The following is a 19,470-nucleotide window of genomic DNA, read 5'->3' on the forward strand; positions in this document are numbered from 1 at the left end:
TTTTTATAACTTCAGTGATCTTTCAAATAAGCTAAAATCTGTCAATTTAAAAAAAATATCAGAAATGGTCTTTTTACATCTTAGAATGAACCTTTGTGTTTGTCATTGTTCGACAGTAAACAATGTTTCTATTTTCACCATATTATGTAAATAATTCTTTTTAATCCTTAACACGGACGTCCTGGTATTGGTGGATCTGGTAGAGATACATGTCATCATTCAAAACTCTGCATTTTAATATTCAAATGCTGACGTGATCTCTGAGTCTGTGCAGCATGCAAAGATTTGCTAAACTGAGTCGTCACAAGCACATCAAGGCCAGAATGAAGCCTACGTCTGTGTCTGTGTTGTCATCATCAGGACTTTCAAAACTCAGCTATGATTCATCAGAAATTTCTACAGTGCCTCTAAGTTCAATCAAGTTTAAAAATCAAGTTTACAAATGTAAAAAAAAAAATCATTTGAATTTCACTGGGTCACAGGAAAACATTAAGAGAATTTTTTCTAAATTAGCACAAATGTTTTGTATTTGGGCCTAAAAATATGAGAAATATGCTGCCTAACAATATAGTTACTTTAGATGGCATAACTTTGGGCTTCAGTACAGCTGTGAGGAACCTTGGAGATATGTTTGACCAGGATTTGTCCTTTACATCACATATAAAACAAATTTCTTCCCCCTAGGGAACATTGCCACAATTAGGAGCATCCTGACTCAAAGTGATGCTGAAAAACTAGTCCATGCATTTGTTAGCTTTAGGTTGGACTCTTGTAATTCCCTACTTGTAGAATCACCTAATAACTCCCTCGAAAGCATTCAATTAATTTAAAATGCTGTAGCAAGAGTGCTGACAGGAAGCAGACAGAGATCATATTTCTCCTTCATTAGCTTCTCTCCACTGGCTTCCCATAAAATCTAGAATAGAATTTAAAACCCGCTTCCTTCCCAGAGTTTCCAGAAGTAGAATGGGAAGCAGAGCCTTTAGCTATCAAGCCCCTCTCCTGTGGAACTGGCTCCCAATCCAGATTCAGGAGGCAGACACCCTCTCTACTTTTAAGTCTAGACTTATAGTTAAAGCTGCTCAGTCAACATGAACTAGCTCTTAATTATGATGCTGTAGGTTTAGACTGTTGGGGGACTCCCCCAAGTGCAATGAGCTCCTCTCCTCTCTTTTCTCTTTAAACATTTATTTGTCACCTCTGCACGCAATTAACTTTGTGTCTTCTCTCTCCCTTAGTTGTGCTTCTCCTTCACTGTCTCTCTCTCACTCTGTCCCTTCCTGCAGGTGTCCCAGGCTTTGGAGCTGTGTGTTTCCAATGCGCAGCTACTAGTCCTACCAACCTGCCCAATGTTTTGTTGTTCTCTCTCCAAATTCCAATAACCCCAACCGGTCAAGGCCTGTTCCAAGATGGGCGCCTACCCTGACCCTGGTTCTACTGGAGGTTTCTTCCGTTAAAGGGAGTTTTTCCTCTCCACTGTTGCCTACAGCTTTGTTTAAGGAAGATTTGCTGGGTTGCCTCTAGATACGTGTAACATCTGGACTTTATTATGTAAAGTGCTTTAAAATGACTTTGTTGTGAATGCTATGTAAATAATTAAAGTTGAATTGAATTGAATATAGATTGAAGATAGATTTTTACCTCAGCCCAACAGTTTTTTATATCATTTATTACTATTTGGAGTAAAAGTATTTTTATGTATTTGACATTTCCATCAAATAAAAAAACACTTACACAATATGAGACCATCTGCTAATTACTGATTTCTGTAAAAACGAAGAATCTGCAAAAACATCCCCAAACTTTTTTAAGCAGGACTTATTTTCCTGTCTCATTACATTCACAGTGACACAGTGTAAACTCTATTTAATTTAGATATAATACATGGGTTGAAAAACACTGTTGCATCTATATATCTGTCTGAAGAGGGCACATGGGTTAATCGTCCCAGTGCTGTTATTCTCCATATCACTACTCATTCAATGTCTCTTGTCCAATAAAATTGCTTGGTTGGAAATAACAGTTATATAATATGAATTAATCAAAGGCTCTTCACTCTCACTGATGTGTCAGACAAGTTTAATAATTGTTTTTTTTTTTTTTTATGTTGTTCATCCCATTGTCTAGATTCTCATGACCTGTGACGAGTATTTATGCTTCACTATAACATAATTAAAATATAAAAACTAAATTGAGTGTTTTAGATATTTTTAACATTTACCAAGAAGTTAATGTCTGAAGAAAAATTCAGTACTTGATTCAAAACTAATATCCCTTTGTCTCAGGAATAACACATGAACCCAGTCAGTGATAAAGGGTTCAGCTACAACAACTGGACCTCTAATGTAACTGATGGCTGTGACATGTCTGAAGCCACTGGAGACTGGAGGACAAAAGCAGTGGTTTAAAATACCTGATAATGAGATATTTGTCTGCAAGGTTACTGAGTAACTAAATATATTTACTGAACTACTGTAAATAGGTAAAATTTTGCAGTACTTGTACTCGACTGGAATATTTCCATTTCATGCTACTTTCACTTTTACCCCACTACAGTTCAGAGGAAAATATTGTACTTTTACTGCTCTACATTTATCTTACAGTTTTATTTATTTACTTTTCAAAGATGACAAAATACAACTACATAAATTCAGCTGCTACTATAACTTCTCTTTTTAATAATTTTCACATTGGAGATGGTGAATGTTCTCAGTCATTCAGAGGTGGTTGTACAAAGTTGAGTTATCGCAACTACACATCTTACTTCTTAGTTTGAGTTAAACTTAGATAAGTCTAAAACCATTGCAGATGTATGTTAAGTTCAGCTAAATTTATTGTTCTTGCTTATTGAGGTGGACAACAGAATGGGTGTGGATAGAGTTGAAAATGTAATAAACTTATGACAAACTCCTTGGAATATCTGATAGAGCAGCAAGCTGCATCTAGACTGAAGAGAGACAAATTGTAGCCAATGTTTTATTCATTGTCTACAATTAAAGTATAAAGTTCTTAGCATTTTATTTACAGTGTACTGGTTTGTGTTGCCTTACATATATTCAAGAGTATGTATGAAATGTGTTTCATTTTATTTTATGTAAAAATCATAAACTTTCCATCTTCAGTTTTTAAGTATGTAAAACAAGTATTATTATTGTATAAATCAAAGTTACCACTAAATTTTGCATTTTAATGTTCAAATGCTGGCAAGCGGTCATTGTGTCAGTATAACATGCAATATTGTACTAAGCCAATTGCTCATAAGTACATCAAAGCCGGAGTAAAGCCTCTGTCTGTGTCTGTGTTGTCATGTTTAATATTGGGCCTCAAATCCAAATTGACACAAACTGCTAAGTTTGACCAAATCAAGCTTGTGGTAAAAGAATGATGAACCTCATCCCAAACCTCTGAAAGTCTCAGCTTCTTATCAATGTTGCTTTTTGAGCCCAGTCATGATACTCACCGGCTGTCAGGAATCCCCAAGTCTTGTTGTCCCGCTCCTTTTTTCACTTGTTGCATTTTAAATTGGATTTTGATTTTAATTGTCTGTGCAGTATTTACAAATCATCACACACCCTTTTGATTCAAATTTTACAGTGTCCCAATTGTTTTGGAAATGGGGATATTTACCTTTATTAATTCTTCTACATTTGCTCTTTCTCTCTATTCTTTAATAAACATAAACATAATAACAGCAGGTATGTTGCATAAATGTAGAATAACAGGCAGAATGAGAGGTTCTGTCTCAGCACACCGAGTGACTTGAAGATCACAAGGAGAAAAGTTACTGGCTGAATGTGATGAAGTGTTTTAATAAACCAGTTTGTAGCTGACATGTATGTGGTACATTTAAAATTACTTTCTTATTTTCCACTTATTAAATGACCTCTTACATGGATGATAGGTTCTTACTCTTCATATAAAAACTTTTCTGTCATGGACAGGATCCTGAAACCTCCATATTTTAATATGCAAATAGTGACATTCAGGAAGCTAAAGAAAACAATTTTACAGCTACATCGCTGCAAAACTTCAGAATGTACCTACAACCTACATTCTTCAGTTTTCTTTATTGTTGTGTGTTTACATTCATGTTGTTATTCAGGACAAACAACATCACATTATCATGTAACATGTTATTGTTATCGTCACCTTTGGCTGCAAAAGCCGAAAAAATACATTAGTACATACACATTTATAAAATGTTACCATAAGAATATCTTATATTTCCCCTGTCATGGACGTACATTAGCTGTGCATTTTATCAACCTTATTAACATATTGACGTCACTGTGTTCTGTTGCCGTTTATTTGCGCTCATGCTGATGGGTAAGTGGATCATTAGATCAGACTGACAGAGGCACTACTGCACAAGAAAAGCTGAAACTTTTTAATCATTCATCTGTAAAGGAACATTTACAGAGTCAAACTTTCCTACAAGCTGTTTTCCCCTTTCTGTAAAAGTAGTGTGATGGGAGCATCAGCTTTGTCCATTATTCATAGAAAAGTAAAATCAGTTTAAGTAGTGAGAACGCAACACATTCTCATTTCACAGTGTCAGATATTGACGCTGTCAAATTGTGCCACTTTGTACATCCATACATACATACGTTGATGTCTCATATTGACGAGACAGGTGCACTTCGTTGTTAAACTCTCCAGTAGTGTCACCTTTTAACACCACAGGAACTACTTTATATATACAAAAACTGCATTAAGGTCAGGAAAACACAAAGACTTTAGATAGACTGGGGACCTGTCCAGGTGGTATCTCACCAAATGGCATCTGGGATCTTCTCCAGCCCCCCAGAACCATGAACATGATAAACAGTTACAGATAATGGTTGAATGATCGATCTAGGTGTTTCTGAAGGAATAACAATACCAATATATAAAGTCTGTTTCTAATATTGACATCAATTTTGTCATGACCTCATTTTCTCTAAAACGTGATGCCTCATTGGACATTAAACACATAGACCATCACCACCTCTCACCCTATGACAGCTGGGAGGCTCCAGCACTGACGTAACTCTAAACAGGATAAGAGATTAAGATCATGGATGAATGAACTTTGAGAAAATATCTCAATATTTTAAAATAATTTACCAACCGCATTCGAAATAGTTCCCTCTGTCTAATCCTGAGCTTTAACCCTCCTGAAATTAGCTGCTGGCTGCGTCTTTGAATGGGGGTGATGAGCCCTCGATGGTAATTTGTTGTTTACAACTTATTCTTAAGAAGTTTTCGAGTATGTTTTAATCTTCTGTTGTGCAGCCTTTTCTGTGGAAACTAAAGAGGTGCACATTCAATTTCAAAGTCCCAAAATACATGAGGAACTGAGGACTGGTATTCCAAAACCTAACTTACACTGTACTTCCATTTATAGTTCCATGGTCATTTTTGTTTGACCTAATATTGAGAATCTGCATGTTATTAAAACTGCACATTTTGTTGAATCAATCAGTTTAACAGTGGCAAAATCTGAACTCTTTAATGTTGTGTTTCTGAGAAAAATATAAATTTTTTTTATATTGTTAATTAACTTTGTTTGAATTCTCTACTGGTCATTTGTGTAACTAAATGACACAAATCTGGATAAAATACAAATAGAAGTAGAAAAAGGGAAAGTTTTTTCTTTTTTTAACCATCTCCAAAACTGCAATTCAACAAAACACATCAAATATAACAATCAAATATTGAATACATAATATGAAACCATAATATGCCATCTTTTAAATAACCCTGGTGTTTTTTGTAAACAAGTTTACGTTTAGAATTTTGTTAGATACATACAGAAATTTTAAACAAAACAAAGAAAGGATGGTCAAACATTGTTCATTAAAGTTTATTTTAACCAGATCAGTGTCGTTGTTTAACACAGCTGTTCCCTCATGTGTAAGATGCCTTGAGCTTCTTTTCTGATTTGTTGCTCTGTAGATGAAAAATACACAGTAACTCTCTACTAGTATGAGAAGGTAAATGTCTGCAGGCAGATGGGAGAGATTAGTTAACATGAACAAGAAATGATTTTGAGGAAGTGGTATTTTTAGTTTACTTCACCTGAGAAACAGTGACTCTGTTCTCTGTTGATAGTTGACATGTATCGGGCACTGGAAAATGGAACGAGAAACAGGGAATCATCATTGACCTGGACAAGTTCACTTTAGAGTGTGTACAAAAATAAATGACGGTGAATTATAACTTTAGAAAAATTCCAGTTACAAACTTATAGTTGGGTAAAGAGAAAGCAGTTATTTGGGTCATTATTGAGAACAATGGCTGACAGATCATATGAGGAGAGTCCAGGTTTTGAACATGTATGTATGAGAAAAGCAGGAAAAGATATGCTACCACCATATTTGAATATTGAATATTCAAATGCTGACATTCAGAAACTTAAAAAAGGAGGAGCTCTTTCTAAGCTATTTATTGAGCATTCAGCATTTTATTACACACAGTCTACATCAGAACAACAGCACAACGTATATAAAGTAAGATCTATGTTGTGTCAAAAGATATTTAAGCATATTTTTATTATTGTGTCTTTAATGTTGTGAATTTAAGTCTTTTGTTTGATACATGTCAGCAAACATTATTTATTGAATGAGAACGTTCAAAGCAAACTATGTTACAGTTCTTCCTTTAGTTGATGCGTTTTACTAAGATAATGTAAACATGTGCATTAATTTGTGGGTATTTAACTAATATTAAATACATTCTTTATAATGAAGCATCATGAATGTGAAGCTTGTGAATCTGTTTCCTTTATTGTTTGTTATTAACCTGAACACACAGCCAGTCTATATTTCTTCAAATCATTTAAACTCTTTAAAGGTCATTGTGTTTGGGTTCAAGCAGAGTAAAGATGCAGTGGAGTTTGATTCTGCTCAGCCTGATGGGTAAGTGGATCATCATTAAAAAGTCCCCCCCCCCAAAAAAAAGTCTTTCTGCTGATTTATAGCATCGAACTGTTTTACAGGCTCATTAAGTTTAATTGATAACAATAAATGAAGATACCTTTAAGTCATGCTGTGTTATCATTTATAGAGTGTGACAGGTAATCATGGTTTTGGGTTAAAATCAGTTTAGTATTTCTTCTGTTTTTAGGGCAGTGTTCCTTCTTCACTTGTCGCCTATATGATTATCACTTTATTAAAGAGAATAAAACATGGGATGAAGCTCAGAAGTACTGTAAAGAGAAATATACAGACCTGGCCACAGTGTCCAACATGACAGACATGAAGAGACTCATTAACTCTACAGAGAGTCAGGATGAAGCCTGGATCGGTCTGCACAGCTACCCAGGGAAGGAGAACAGGAAGTGGCATTGGTCTCTGCCAGGGGTGAAGTTCAATAAAAAGGAAGCAAGATGGGAGGCAGGTCAGGGGAATGATAACAGGGGAAATCTTAAGAACTGTGCACTTATGAACGACAAAAAATGGAAGGATTTCCCTTGTACTGATTTATACAAATTCATCTGCTACAATGGTAAGAATATGTGGCTTAATGTGCTATTGTCATTCTGATAATATTTTGTTTTGACAGAATAATGTGCAGAACATGATTTGTCCATTTGAACAATTACATATTATATAGAATTAAATAACAACAATATTTGGTTTTAATATTACACAGACACAAACCCATCCAAAAAAACATTCCAGGTGATCAGTGATAAGATGACCTGGCCACAGGCTCAGAACTACTGCAGAGTAAATCACACAGACCTGATCAGTGGACTTGATCAGTTGGATCATTGTGCAAAGTCTGGATCTGATATGTCTGAAACCAACATGTGGATCGGGCTGTTCAGAGCCACCTGGATGTGGTCAGATGGAAGTAGTTTCTCTTTCAGATACTGGGAAAGTTTATCAACCAATGATCTGGTCGATGGAAAAGATGACAAGAAATGTGCTACGACTGTGTTAAACAGAGCAGGAAAATGGAGCTTTAATGATTGTAATAGCAAAAAACCCTTCATCTGCTACAGTGGTGAGTTATTTATATTTTGTTTTAATGATTTTCTTCATCAGTCACAAGATGCATTATAACTACAGTATGTGTATGTTTAAGATTTGGGGGCAGCTGTAGCTAAATTATTGAAGCTGCTGGTTTCATTTTGTGCTTCAATACTGTAAAACAAAGCGAACAGAGAGAGAGACTGTGATGGAGGGAGAGAGAGTCCAAGACAACATCCAGTGATTAGTGAGGACATTTATCATTTTTTAACACCTCATCCTGTTTGTATAGTATCATATTATTTGTGTTCTGAAACAGTTCAGAAATATGAAGCAATTAAACAAAACATAAACAAAGCTGGAATGAAACATCTGGACATAGAATATTAATGTTCTCCATTAAACAGCTGTTATAACACAGACAAAACTGAGCTTTAAACCACCAGTCTGATGTGTGTTTCTAGGCATTATGTGGCCATAACATTAATACCACCTGGTGGTTTTTATATAGAAATATTATTAAATAATAAATGCTAATGTTTCATTATAGTTTAACCACCTGTGATTAATATCAGCTCCAGCTTTAGCAGCACAGTGATCTTTGCTCCTATAGGTTTAGCCATAACTACCATAATCAGCATTGTTTAAAATACATTGTTTTCTTAGTGAAGTTCTTTAACTTTTGTACTTTAAGTAAGTTGTAGATAATATGTTTAGTACTTCTAAAGGATTTGATGTTGTGTGATAAAAGAGTATCAGCGAGAATGAAAGGAAAGGTGTTCAAGACGGTGGTGAGACCAGCAATGTTGTTCGGCTTAGAGACAGTGGCACTGAAGAAAAGACAGGAGGCAGAGCTGGAGGTAGCAGAGCTTAAGATGTTGAGGTTCTCTTTGGGAGTGAGGAGGATGGACAGGATCAGGAATGAGTACATCAGAGGGACAGCTCATGTTAGATGTTTTGGAGATAAAGTCAGAGAGGCCAGATTGAGGTGGTTTGGACATGTTCAGAGAAGAAACTGTGAATATATCGGTAGAAGGATGCTGAGGTTGGAGCTGCCAGGCAGGAGGTCTAGAGGAAGACCAAAGAGGAGATTTATGGATGTAGTGAGGGAGGACATGAAGTTAGTTGGTGTGAGTGAAGAGGATGCAGAGGATAGAGTTAGATGGAGGCACATGATTCGCTGTGGCGACCCCTGAAAGGGAGCAGCCGAAAGGAAAAGAAGAAGACTTCTAAAGGATTTGAAGTGGTACAGTATTTGAAGTGAAGAGTTTTTTAAGCCAATGTTTACTTTTTCTTGAGTATTGGACCATTAGTGTAAATATGGTGAGTGATAAGTGTAGAAGCTGTTTGTGAGAACGTCCAAGTTAGTTAGTATTTTAAAGAATTCACATCAAGCCAGTGGGTGTGTCTTAGACATTTCATCCACTCATCACTCATCACTCATTACTCATAACTCATAACTTTTTATTATTAAATAACAAGTTTCATTCTGACCTTTAAGTTCGCTTTAATGTATTTTTCGCACACGGTGGCATATAATAGGTCTGCAGAGAGGGGCAGACAGCTGCACAGATACATTTACTATATAAAAACAGACAGAACTTTTATTTGTTGTTTTATCAAATGTATTATGCTTATCTTTTAGCTTTAAAATTAAAATGTCTCTGAAAATGCAGTTAATGTCACTAACTGCTCTATAGTTGAATTGCTTTATACTGGATGGTTATAACAAGTAACAAATAACAAGCTGAAAGGTGAAGCTCCAAGCTCAATCAGCTATTTACATTTATATGTAGTATTTTTACTTCAAATTAAAAATATTTGGAGCCTATTGTTCTCAAAATGTAACTGACAATTTAACCCATGTTTGTCTATGTCAGATAAAGTGATCCTGGTCAAGGAGAATAAGACCTGGGTGGAGGCCTTGGATTACTGCAGAGAGAATCACCATGACCTGGTCTCCATCACTAACCTTGATGAGCAGAGCTTGGTCCAAGAGGAAGTCAAGAAAGCAAACAGCTCTTATGTCTGGTTGGGGCTGCACTACAGCTGCACTCTCGATTTCTGGTTCTGGGTCAGTGACAACAGAGTTAACTATACAAACTGGGCTCCTAATGGAAATAGTGATGACTGTGACATGTCTGCAGCCATGGAGAAAGCTGGGCAAAATCAGTGGTTCAAAAAACCTGATAATGAGAAGTTTAATTGCATCTGTTTTTAAAACATTTCACTTAGTGGAGACTTTATACTCGTTTCCTCATTTAGTTTTTCGTGGTGCATTACTTTTGAAAATAATGCTGGTGTGACTTAAATAGTCTTGTTAACTGAACAATATAAATGCTGTGGGTAAAGAACAGAACACAACGGTCACAACTGCTACAACACACACAATGCAGCATGTCTTTGATTTGTGTGCAGTTGTCTGCGTCACTGATTTATATCTTTATGGAATCAGTGAGTCTTTTATTCTGTTTTAGTTGGATGTTACTGTGTCATATTTGTAAAAATGTTTTCAGGTCTCATTAGGCCTCTATTCATTTAGTACTTCTAGTTATATCACTAATTGATCTGGTTTGGACCTTCCTCATCAATCCTGAGACCCTTATCTTCTTACTCTGTAAAGACTGTGCTGAGAAAGAAAACTTGTTTTTTTCAACCCAGTAACATGAACAAGTTAAAAAGATAAAAATGTGTAATCTGTTAGACATTTTTAAACTATTTTTATTCTGTGTGGTGTAGTCGTTGTCTTTGTGAGGTTTATAAAGGACCTATCAGGTTAAATATAGCTAAAAAACAACAATAAAAACTGGCACAGACAAAATAAGTGCACTGTGTGGCCTCCATGGTGGACATGTGAAATAATCTCAGTCTTTTGATGAAGGGATGAGAAATTGTTGGCAGAGAGATTGGAGACAGTTTCACATTTATTTTTGGAGCTTGTAAACTGTTTCTGTTTTTTTTTTTTTATTTGTTCTTACTATAGAATACTGGTTTGATTTTGTTTTCATACATTCAAAATATAACAGTTTTTTATGTGTTTGTTAAGATTTGGTGATGGGAATACAATACAACTGTTTAAGGCAGAATCCATGTATTCTGTGATTACCTTTACTTGTGATCATTTAATATCTGAATATGAATAAACTAGTCAATCTCAAAGTAGTTCTCTGTTTTTTCTCACTTAACCAAGGACTTAAATTACTAAACCTAACTATACTTTTCCTAAACCAGGAGGCTTCTGTGCATCAAATCAAACAATTATAGAGTTGTTACATCATTAAACAGTTAAGTTGATGCTGATTGTTACAGAAACTAATCACTATCAACGATTCTTCTTCTAATCTATGATAAAACCACACATATTTTATTTACTTAGCTAGCTACCTAAACATGTATTACATAAGTATAAAGTATAGTGAATATGAAGTTGCTGTCATATTGTGGAGTGTGCTGTTTACATGCAAAATGTTCTGAGGATGTCAGAGGATACAGTGGGAAGACAGACATCAACATTACTGTTGTGTGGACTCTATAGAGGACACCCAAATATCAAAGAAAGCCCACATTTTATTCAATTCTGCATTTGTATAGTATAATATGATTTACATTAATATTTAATTTATAATAAATTAGAAACTATATTTTATTCATGCAATTCCGTATAAATAAACCATAATCTGTAGAAGGTGCCATTTAAAGTTGCATCTTTATGTTAAAATAGGTCACAATAAAGACTTATATTGGAAAAATGCAATTCCATAAACACTTTCAGAAATATAATCCACAAACATACAGCACAGCAGCTTTGAAGCAAACAATTTGTAGCTTATAGTAAATCACCTTATTTATTCTTCAAGTCTCTAACAGTTTGGTAATGGTCCTTTTTTTGCTTTGCTCTGTATCAAGTCACATCTAACATTGGTGACACCTATTTCATCTTGTGCTACGCCTGTTTTAAAAAGGGCAGTAAAATGGAGCTCTGACAATATTCATCAAATTAGCCTCAAAATACAACTGAACCCCCTGACCAACTGATAAAGTGATCCTGATCAATAAGTAAGACATGAGTGGAGGCCATGGATTACCCCTCAAAGTATCACCATAACCTGGTCTCCATCACTAACCTTGACAAGCAGAGATGGGTCCAAGAGAGAGCCAAGAAAAGCAGACGGCCCCAATGTTTGGTTGGGTCAATAATAAGGAGTTTAGCTACAACAATTGGGCCTCAGATGTAACTAGTAATGACTGAGATGGGTCTATGATCTGCCATTTAAATTAAATTGTTTTAGAGTTATTAAGTAACTAAGTACATTTCCAAAAGTTCACTGGAATATTTACATTTTTGCGCCCCAGGAGGGCGTGACCTTTGTGTCTAGAATTTGCAGTTTCTCCCAGTGCATGTGTGGGTTTCCTCCGGATACTCTGGTTCCCTCCCACAGTCCAAAAACATGCGTGTTACTTTAATAGTGACCCTAAAATGCACCGTAAGTGTGAATGTGAGTGTGAATGGTTGTCTGTCTGCGTATGTCTCTCCGTGGCCCTGAGATTGACTGGCACCCTGTCCAGGCTGTACGCCGGCTCTCGCTTGATGACAGCTGGTAAGCTCCAGCCCCCCGCAACCCAAATAGAATTGCGATTACAGATAAAGGATGCATGTTATATACAAAATGTAATTAACTAATAAAGTATAAAGCATTGTTGTTAATCAGTCATCTTGAACTTTACCAGCTGCTACTAACTTCTCTTTGCCAATGTTCTCCATCATCCAGGTGTGGTTAAGTAATTTCAACTGCACACCATTTTTTTGGAGATTAACCCTTGTGTGGTGTTAGAATTCTGTATAATTCCCCAGTTCTAATGGCAAAAAAAATAACCCACCTCCGCTAAATCTCTAAAATAAAGCAGCAAATTTCATTTCAATCCTCAAATCTATTTTGCACGAAGAAAAAATTGCATCATTCATCGTAAACTCTGTGAATGACTAGATTTTCCCTCCTGTGCAGTACTTTATCAATATTCAATCAGTAAACACCACTTGAGTTTTTTTTCTGAATACCTTTAATTGAAGGGGAAACAGGTGGGCAAGCAGTAACGATAATAACAACAGCCTGACTATAAATGCAACTGCAATATCCACCAACCTTTTGGCCACACATCTTACCTAATTAGTACATGTGGGACAGTAGGACAGTAATAAAGCTTTCATAAAAATATGAAAAATTATGATTGATTTTTATTAATGTTGGGGTCATTTTAGGAAAAGTCATCAAATTTTAATTTGAAAAAACATCATTTATGGTTTTATTTCTGTTGTTAAAATGGCCACAGGTCATTTTTGTCCCTTAAGACAACATAGGGTTTAACTCTTTTTTACAGGACTTTTATCCATTCCAGTGGTTTAATACATTGTTTTCTTACTTTACTGCTTGCACTTTTTTACTTACATTCACGTACATTTTAGAGCATTTACTTCAACTTGAGCTACTTTAAGACCATTCTTCTCATTATTTGAATATTGTAGAACAAAGAAGTCAGTGAGAAATAAGTCCATGAAATTAAGTCAAAGGTCAAAGCGCAAACCTTTTAGGCACAAAACAACATATGAGTAACAAATGATTAAAATGAGAACAGTATAGTTATTGAAAAGTGTGTATTTTACACTTTTTTGTGAAAAAGAGGAGGAAAAAAGCTTTGGTTAATTAACAGACAGTGCTGGAGTTTCTGGTGAGTTTTAAGTTTTTTCTAAGGCTGAGATAATCACAAACACTCACACACAGATACACAGACAGCTAAAAATAGATTTTTTTGTACTAACTATATGGCCTCCAGCAGAAACATTTCATTCATTTTGGTGATCTCTTGATTGTTTCTCTTGTGCTGCTATGAGGCCAACATTTGGGTTTGTAGTGAAATACTGAATGGATTCAAATGAAGTCTGGTACAGAATGTTAGCCCGGTTAACCCTCTGAATTATGACAACCATTGGAAGCATTTCACCTGCTAAACGTTACTGTGGGCAGGTCAGTGTGATGAAGTTAACATACCTTTGTGTTTGTGAATGTTATGTCTATTTCTACTTTGCTTCCACTGTAAAATGTTATATGGACGTTCAGTTAGTGATGGATCTTTCTGGCAGTATCACTCAAAATTTTGCATATTAAAATTCAAATGCTGTTAAGCAATCGCTATGTCAGTATGAAATGTTAAATTATACTAAGCCAATTCCTCATAAGTACATCAAGACCAGAGTAAAGCCTTCGTCTGTGTCTGTGTTGAATCTAAAAACACATATAACACAATGCAAACACACACACAACCGAAAAAAAAAAAACTGACAAATACAAAGGATTAATAAGACAGTATTTATTTTTTGTTTGTTCGCTTGTGCTGTTTTCTCTTAAGATGCAATATGTTAATTTCTTAGGCAAACACTCACTAGTTCATCATCAATGATGCCAACTTACTCTTTATTTTACACATCCAGAAATCTCAAACTTAATTTTAAAAAGTTACTTTATGCTGGTCAGATTTGTTTATGTTTTTGGTAAATATTGTTGTTCAGTGAATCATTTATAACATTTGTGTGTCTTTGAAACTGTTGTTTCATTTAGCTTAGAATGAGTCTTTTATATATCTACATGGAAGTGGGTTCTCAGACTCTGCCGTGTTGGTTCTGCTCTGTTTCTACATTGATCCAAACCAGACAAAGCCAACACTGCATTACTGTGTTAGTGTCCAGCTTCTTAATTCTTCTTTTAAGCTGTGATAATAAGACCACACATGCATGAGCATACATTTCATCACATAACAAATTAAGAAATTACAAAATTATTTGAATCTATTTATTTATTCTTGCATTTATTGCAGCTTTAGTAATGTCAGTGGTTATTAATCCACTTTAGACCCTGCAATCAGGAAGATCATCCAAGCAAAAAATGGTAGATAAAATGTATTGCAAAGAAATTCCCAAACTTTTTAATGCAAGATTTATTTTCCTTTCCTGTTAAAAGTGTTTATTTACACTCAATGTGTCACAGTGTAAACTCCAGTTAATTTAGATGTAAACAACATGAGAAGAGAGGAAATGCTGTTGTACTGAATATAAGCAAGTAGATGTGATAGTTCTCTGTCACATCATTTTAATATTCAAATACTGACAAGCGATTTATTTTCCTTTCCTGTTAAAAGTGTCGCAGTGTAAACTCCAGTTAATTTAGATGTAGTACATTGGTCGAATCCAACTGTTACATGTATGTATCTTATTTAAGCAACATGAGAAGAGAGGAAGTGCTGTTGTACTGAATATCAGCACGGTCGTGACATCTTCGGCACGAGGCTGCATAACAGCCCTGATGACCGCGTCACAGCCATGTTGGTTTTCAGCACAACAGCATGACCTCAAGTGTGATATTGCTTTAACACAACAGCTCTAAAAATGCTATTTATTAGTCCCTGCTTCTTTAGACCTACAGATTTCTGCACAGTAGCTTAACAACACGTTACAACAACATTACTGGGGCGGCTGTAGCTCAAATGGCAAGGCAGTTGACCAGGGTCAGTGGTTCAATCCCTGCTCCTGGCTACGTTGAAGTGTCCTTGTGCAAGACACTGAACCCCAAGTTGCTCCCAGTGGGTCAGGTGAGCACCTCACATGGCAGCCACTGCCATTGGTGTGTGAGTGTGTGTGTGGATGGGTGAATGGGAATCAACATTGTAAAGCGCTATATAAGCGACAATTTACCATAAGTGACTATTTACAACAAGCCGTGGCTTGATATTTAGATTCCTGTACATTTATCTGTACATTCAAACAATCTATGAAATGTGTTTTATTTTATGTAAAAAACTTTACCTCTGTATTTACATTTTTTCAGTATGTAAAATTAAGTATTATTAATGGCTAAATCAAAGTTTAAGCTCGAAACATGTTTTTAATATATTTACCCATAACTGGTGTAAGATTTTCAAACAAACCTTTCTGTTTTTGTTTGTTGGTGACTTTATTTCCAATTTGCTTCCAAATATAAAGTGAGTTTACTGATGGTTTTCACTGATATGGTAGATGTGATAGTTCTCTGTCACATCATTTTAATGTTCAAATGCTGACAAGCGATCTCTGTGTCAGTATAATATTGTAAATCCTACTAAGCCAATTCCTCATAAGTACATCAAGGCCGTAGTAAAGCCTCTGTCTGTGTCTGTGTTGTCATGTTTAATATTGGGCCTCAAATCCAAATTGATACAAACTGCTAAATTTGACCAAATCAAGCTTGTGGTAAAAGAATGATGAACCTCATCCCAAACCTCTGAAAGTCTCAGCTTCTTATCCATGTTGTTTTTTGAGCCCAGTCATGATACTGACCGGCTGTCAGGAATCCCCAAGTTTTCCAGCCTCGGTACCCCGCTACTTTTTTCACATTTAGTGTTGGTATCAAATTTAAAAGGATTTTGATTTAAATTGTCTGTGCAGTATTTACAAATCATCACACCATATTTTAATATGCAAATACTGACATCGAGGAAGCAAAAGAAAACAGCTACTCGTAAATAAGGTTTCAGTTTTCTTTAGTGTTGTGTGTACATTCATGTTGTAAAATGGAATTTTTGAAACTTGCTGCATGTAGATTTTTAAACCACTTTGTTTGTGGTTTAAAACATTAAACTAATGTTGTTTTCTAATGTTGTTTTGTCCTTTGTAAAGGAAATGTTTTAAAATAGAATTTGCTATTATTATTATTATTATTATTATTATTATTATTATTATTATTATTATTATTATTATTATTATTATTATTATTATTATTATTATTATTATTATTATAATATTAAAAACATTTGATAAAAGTTATAAGATAGTCTTATATTTCCTCTGTCATGGACGTACATTAGCTGTGCATTTTATCAACCTGATTAACATATTGACGTCACTGTGTTCTGTTGCCGTTTATTTCCGCTCATGCTGATGGGTAAGTGGATCATTAGATCAGTCTGACAGAGGCACTACTGCACAAGAAAAGCTGAAACTTTTTAATCATTCATCTGTAAAAAAACATTTACAGAGTCAAACTGTCCTACAAGCTGTTTTTCCCCTTTCTGTAAAAGTAGTGTGATGGGAGCATCAGCTTTGTCCATCATTCACAGAAAAGTAAAATCAGTCTAAGTACTGAGAACACAACATGTTCTCATTACACAGTGTCAGATATTGACACTGTCAAATTGTGCCACTTTGTACATCCATACATACATACATACATTGATGTCTCATATTGACGAGACAGGTGTACTTTGGCTTTGAACTCTCCAGGAGTGTCACCTTTTGACGCCACAGGAACTACTTTATATATACAAAAACTGCATTAAGGTCAGGAAAACAAAAAGACTTCATGGTGAGGTTAAGTTAGAAGATAAATTACATAAAAAGAAACATTACAAACATTACAACAATGACACAAATGTGCTTTTTCACTTTATGTTCTACGTCATTGCTTTAAGCATCAAATATTGAAATGTCGGGGTTTTCATTTAACTACACTAAAAGCTCAGAGCATCAATCACTGAACGAGTTCCCGAAGCGTCAGCATGTAACACAGAAGAGACTGGACAAAGCGGCGATTTTGGCAACTCCGAAGTAAGAATGCTCGCGTGGCTTTTCTCCATAAACTCTGGTTTCCTCCCCAAGTGCAAAGACATTAGGTTAATTGGTGACCTATAAATTGCCTGTAGGTGTGAATGTGAGTGTGTGAATCGTTGTCTGTCTGTGTTTGTCTCTCTGTGTTTGCCCTGAGATAGACTGGGGACCTGTCCAGGGTGTATGTCACTGAATGGCATCTGGGATCGGCTCCAGCCCCCCACAACCATGAACATGATAAACAGTTACAGATAATGGTTGAATGAATCGATCTAGGTGTTTCTGAAGGAATAACAATACCATTAATATTTAAAGTTTGTTTCTAGTACTGACATCAATTTTGTCATGACCTCATTTAGACCATCACCACCTCTCACCCTATGACAGCTGGGAGGCTCCAGCACTGATGTAACTCTAAACAGGATAAGAGATTAAGATCATGGATGAATGAACATTGAGAAAATATCTCAATATTTTAAAAGAATTTACCAACCACACTCGAACCAGTTCCCTCTGTCTAATCCTGAGCTTTAACCCTCCTGAAATTAGCTGCTGGCTGCGTCTTTGAATGGGGGTGATGAGCCCTCGATGGTAATTTGTTTTTTACAACTTATTCTTAAGAAGCAAATTCCAATCTGGTGTCTCTGTATAAGGGGGAAGCTGTGGCTCAGTTGGTAAAAGGCAGTCGTCGACGGACCACAGGGTCAGTGGTTTGATCCCTGGCCCCTATATGTCGAAGTGTCTCTGGGCAAGACACTGAACCCCTAACAGCCCATTCCCCTCCCCAGCTGTGCTGTGCCGGTCCAAGCCCGGTAGAAATTGGAGAGGGTTGTGTCATGAAGGGGATCCGGCATAAAAACTGTGCCAAATCAACATGCGGACAATGATCCACTTTGGCGACCCTGAACTCACGGGATAAGCTGAAAGGACAAAAAATAAAAATAAAAAATGTGTCTTTGTATAACACAGCTGTTCCCTCATGTGTAAGATGCCTTGAGCTTCTCTTCTGATTTGTTGCTGTGTAGATGACAAATACACAGTAACTCTCTACTAGTATGAGAAGGTAAATGTCTGCAGGCAGATGGGAGAGATTAGTTAACATGAACAGGAAATGATTTTGAGGAAGTGGTATTTTTAGTTTACCTCACCTGAGAAACAGTGACTCTGTTCTCTGTTGATAGTTGACATGTATCGGGCACTGGAAAATGGAACGAGAAACAGGGAATCATTGTTGACCTGGACAAGTTCACTTTAGACTGTGTACAAAAATAAATGACGGTGAATTATAACTTTAGAAAAACTCTAGTTACAAACTTATAGTTGGGCTAAAGAGAAAGCAGTTATTTGGGTCATTATTGAGAATGATGCCTGACAGATCATATGAGGAGGGTCCAGGTTTTGAGCCAACGTGTATGTATGAGACAAGAAGAAAAAGATATGCTACCATGACCCAATCTAAATATTACCATATTTAAATATTCAAATGCTGACATTCAGAAACTTAAAAAAGGGGCAGGTACTTCTCAGCTATTTGTTGAGGATTCAACATTTTATTACAGACAGTCTACATCAGCACATCAAGGAGAAACTGTGTAAGTTACATCTCTGTTGTGTCAAAAGATATTTAACATATTTTTATTATTGTGTCTTTAATGTTGTGAAATGAATTCTTTTGTTTCCACGCAATAAATTTCTGGTAATATGGAACAAGATTTGAAATCACGTTGTTCTAATAATGTTTTTTTTTTTTTATGTAAATCATTTGTTAATTTGTTGTTTAATACATGTCAGCAGTAAATACCAGTTTTCTGTATGATCTCAACAAATTATTTATTGAAGGACAGCTTTCAAAGCAAACTATGGTACAGTTCTTCCTTATGTTGT

General features: G+C 35.7%; 1 protein-coding gene across 1 annotated transcript; it reads left to right on the top strand.

Moving 5' to 3' along the window:
- Positions 1 to 6,770: 6,770 nt before the first annotated feature.
- Positions 6,771 to 11,092, top strand: LOC137136902 (C-type mannose receptor 2-like). The gene is made up of 4 exons (XM_067522682.1): positions 6,771 to 6,899; positions 7,108 to 7,488; positions 7,636 to 7,992; positions 9,839 to 11,092. The coding sequence occupies exons 1-4, from the start codon at positions 6,866 to 6,868 to the stop codon at positions 10,177 to 10,179; spliced, it is 1,113 nt and encodes a 370-aa protein (XP_067378783.1). The 5' UTR covers positions 6,771 to 6,865; the 3' UTR covers positions 10,180 to 11,092.
- The last annotated feature ends 8,378 nt before the right edge of the window (positions 11,093 to 19,470 follow it).

The sequence above is a fragment of the Channa argus genome, chromosome 12 (assembly GCF_033026475.1).
Source record: "Channa argus isolate prfri chromosome 12, Channa argus male v1.0, whole genome shotgun sequence".
NCBI lineage: Eukaryota > Metazoa > Chordata > Actinopteri > Anabantiformes > Channidae > Channa > Channa argus.

What these genes read in the sequence shown, in the direction of transcription:
- LOC137136902 (XM_067522682.1), top strand. Translation starts at nt 6,866, where the DNA reads ATGCAGTGGAGTTTGATTCTGCTCAGCCTGATGG. An exon ending in GATTCTGCTCAGCCTGATGG is followed by an intron (nt 6,900 to 7,107) that starts GTAAGTGGATCA and finishes TTCTGTTTTTAG; the next exon opens with GGCAGTGTTCCTTCTTCACT. An exon ending in ACCCTTCATCTGCTACAGTG is followed by an intron (nt 7,993 to 9,838) that starts GTGAGTTATTTA and finishes TGTCTATGTCAG; the next exon opens with ATAAAGTGATCCTGGTCAAG.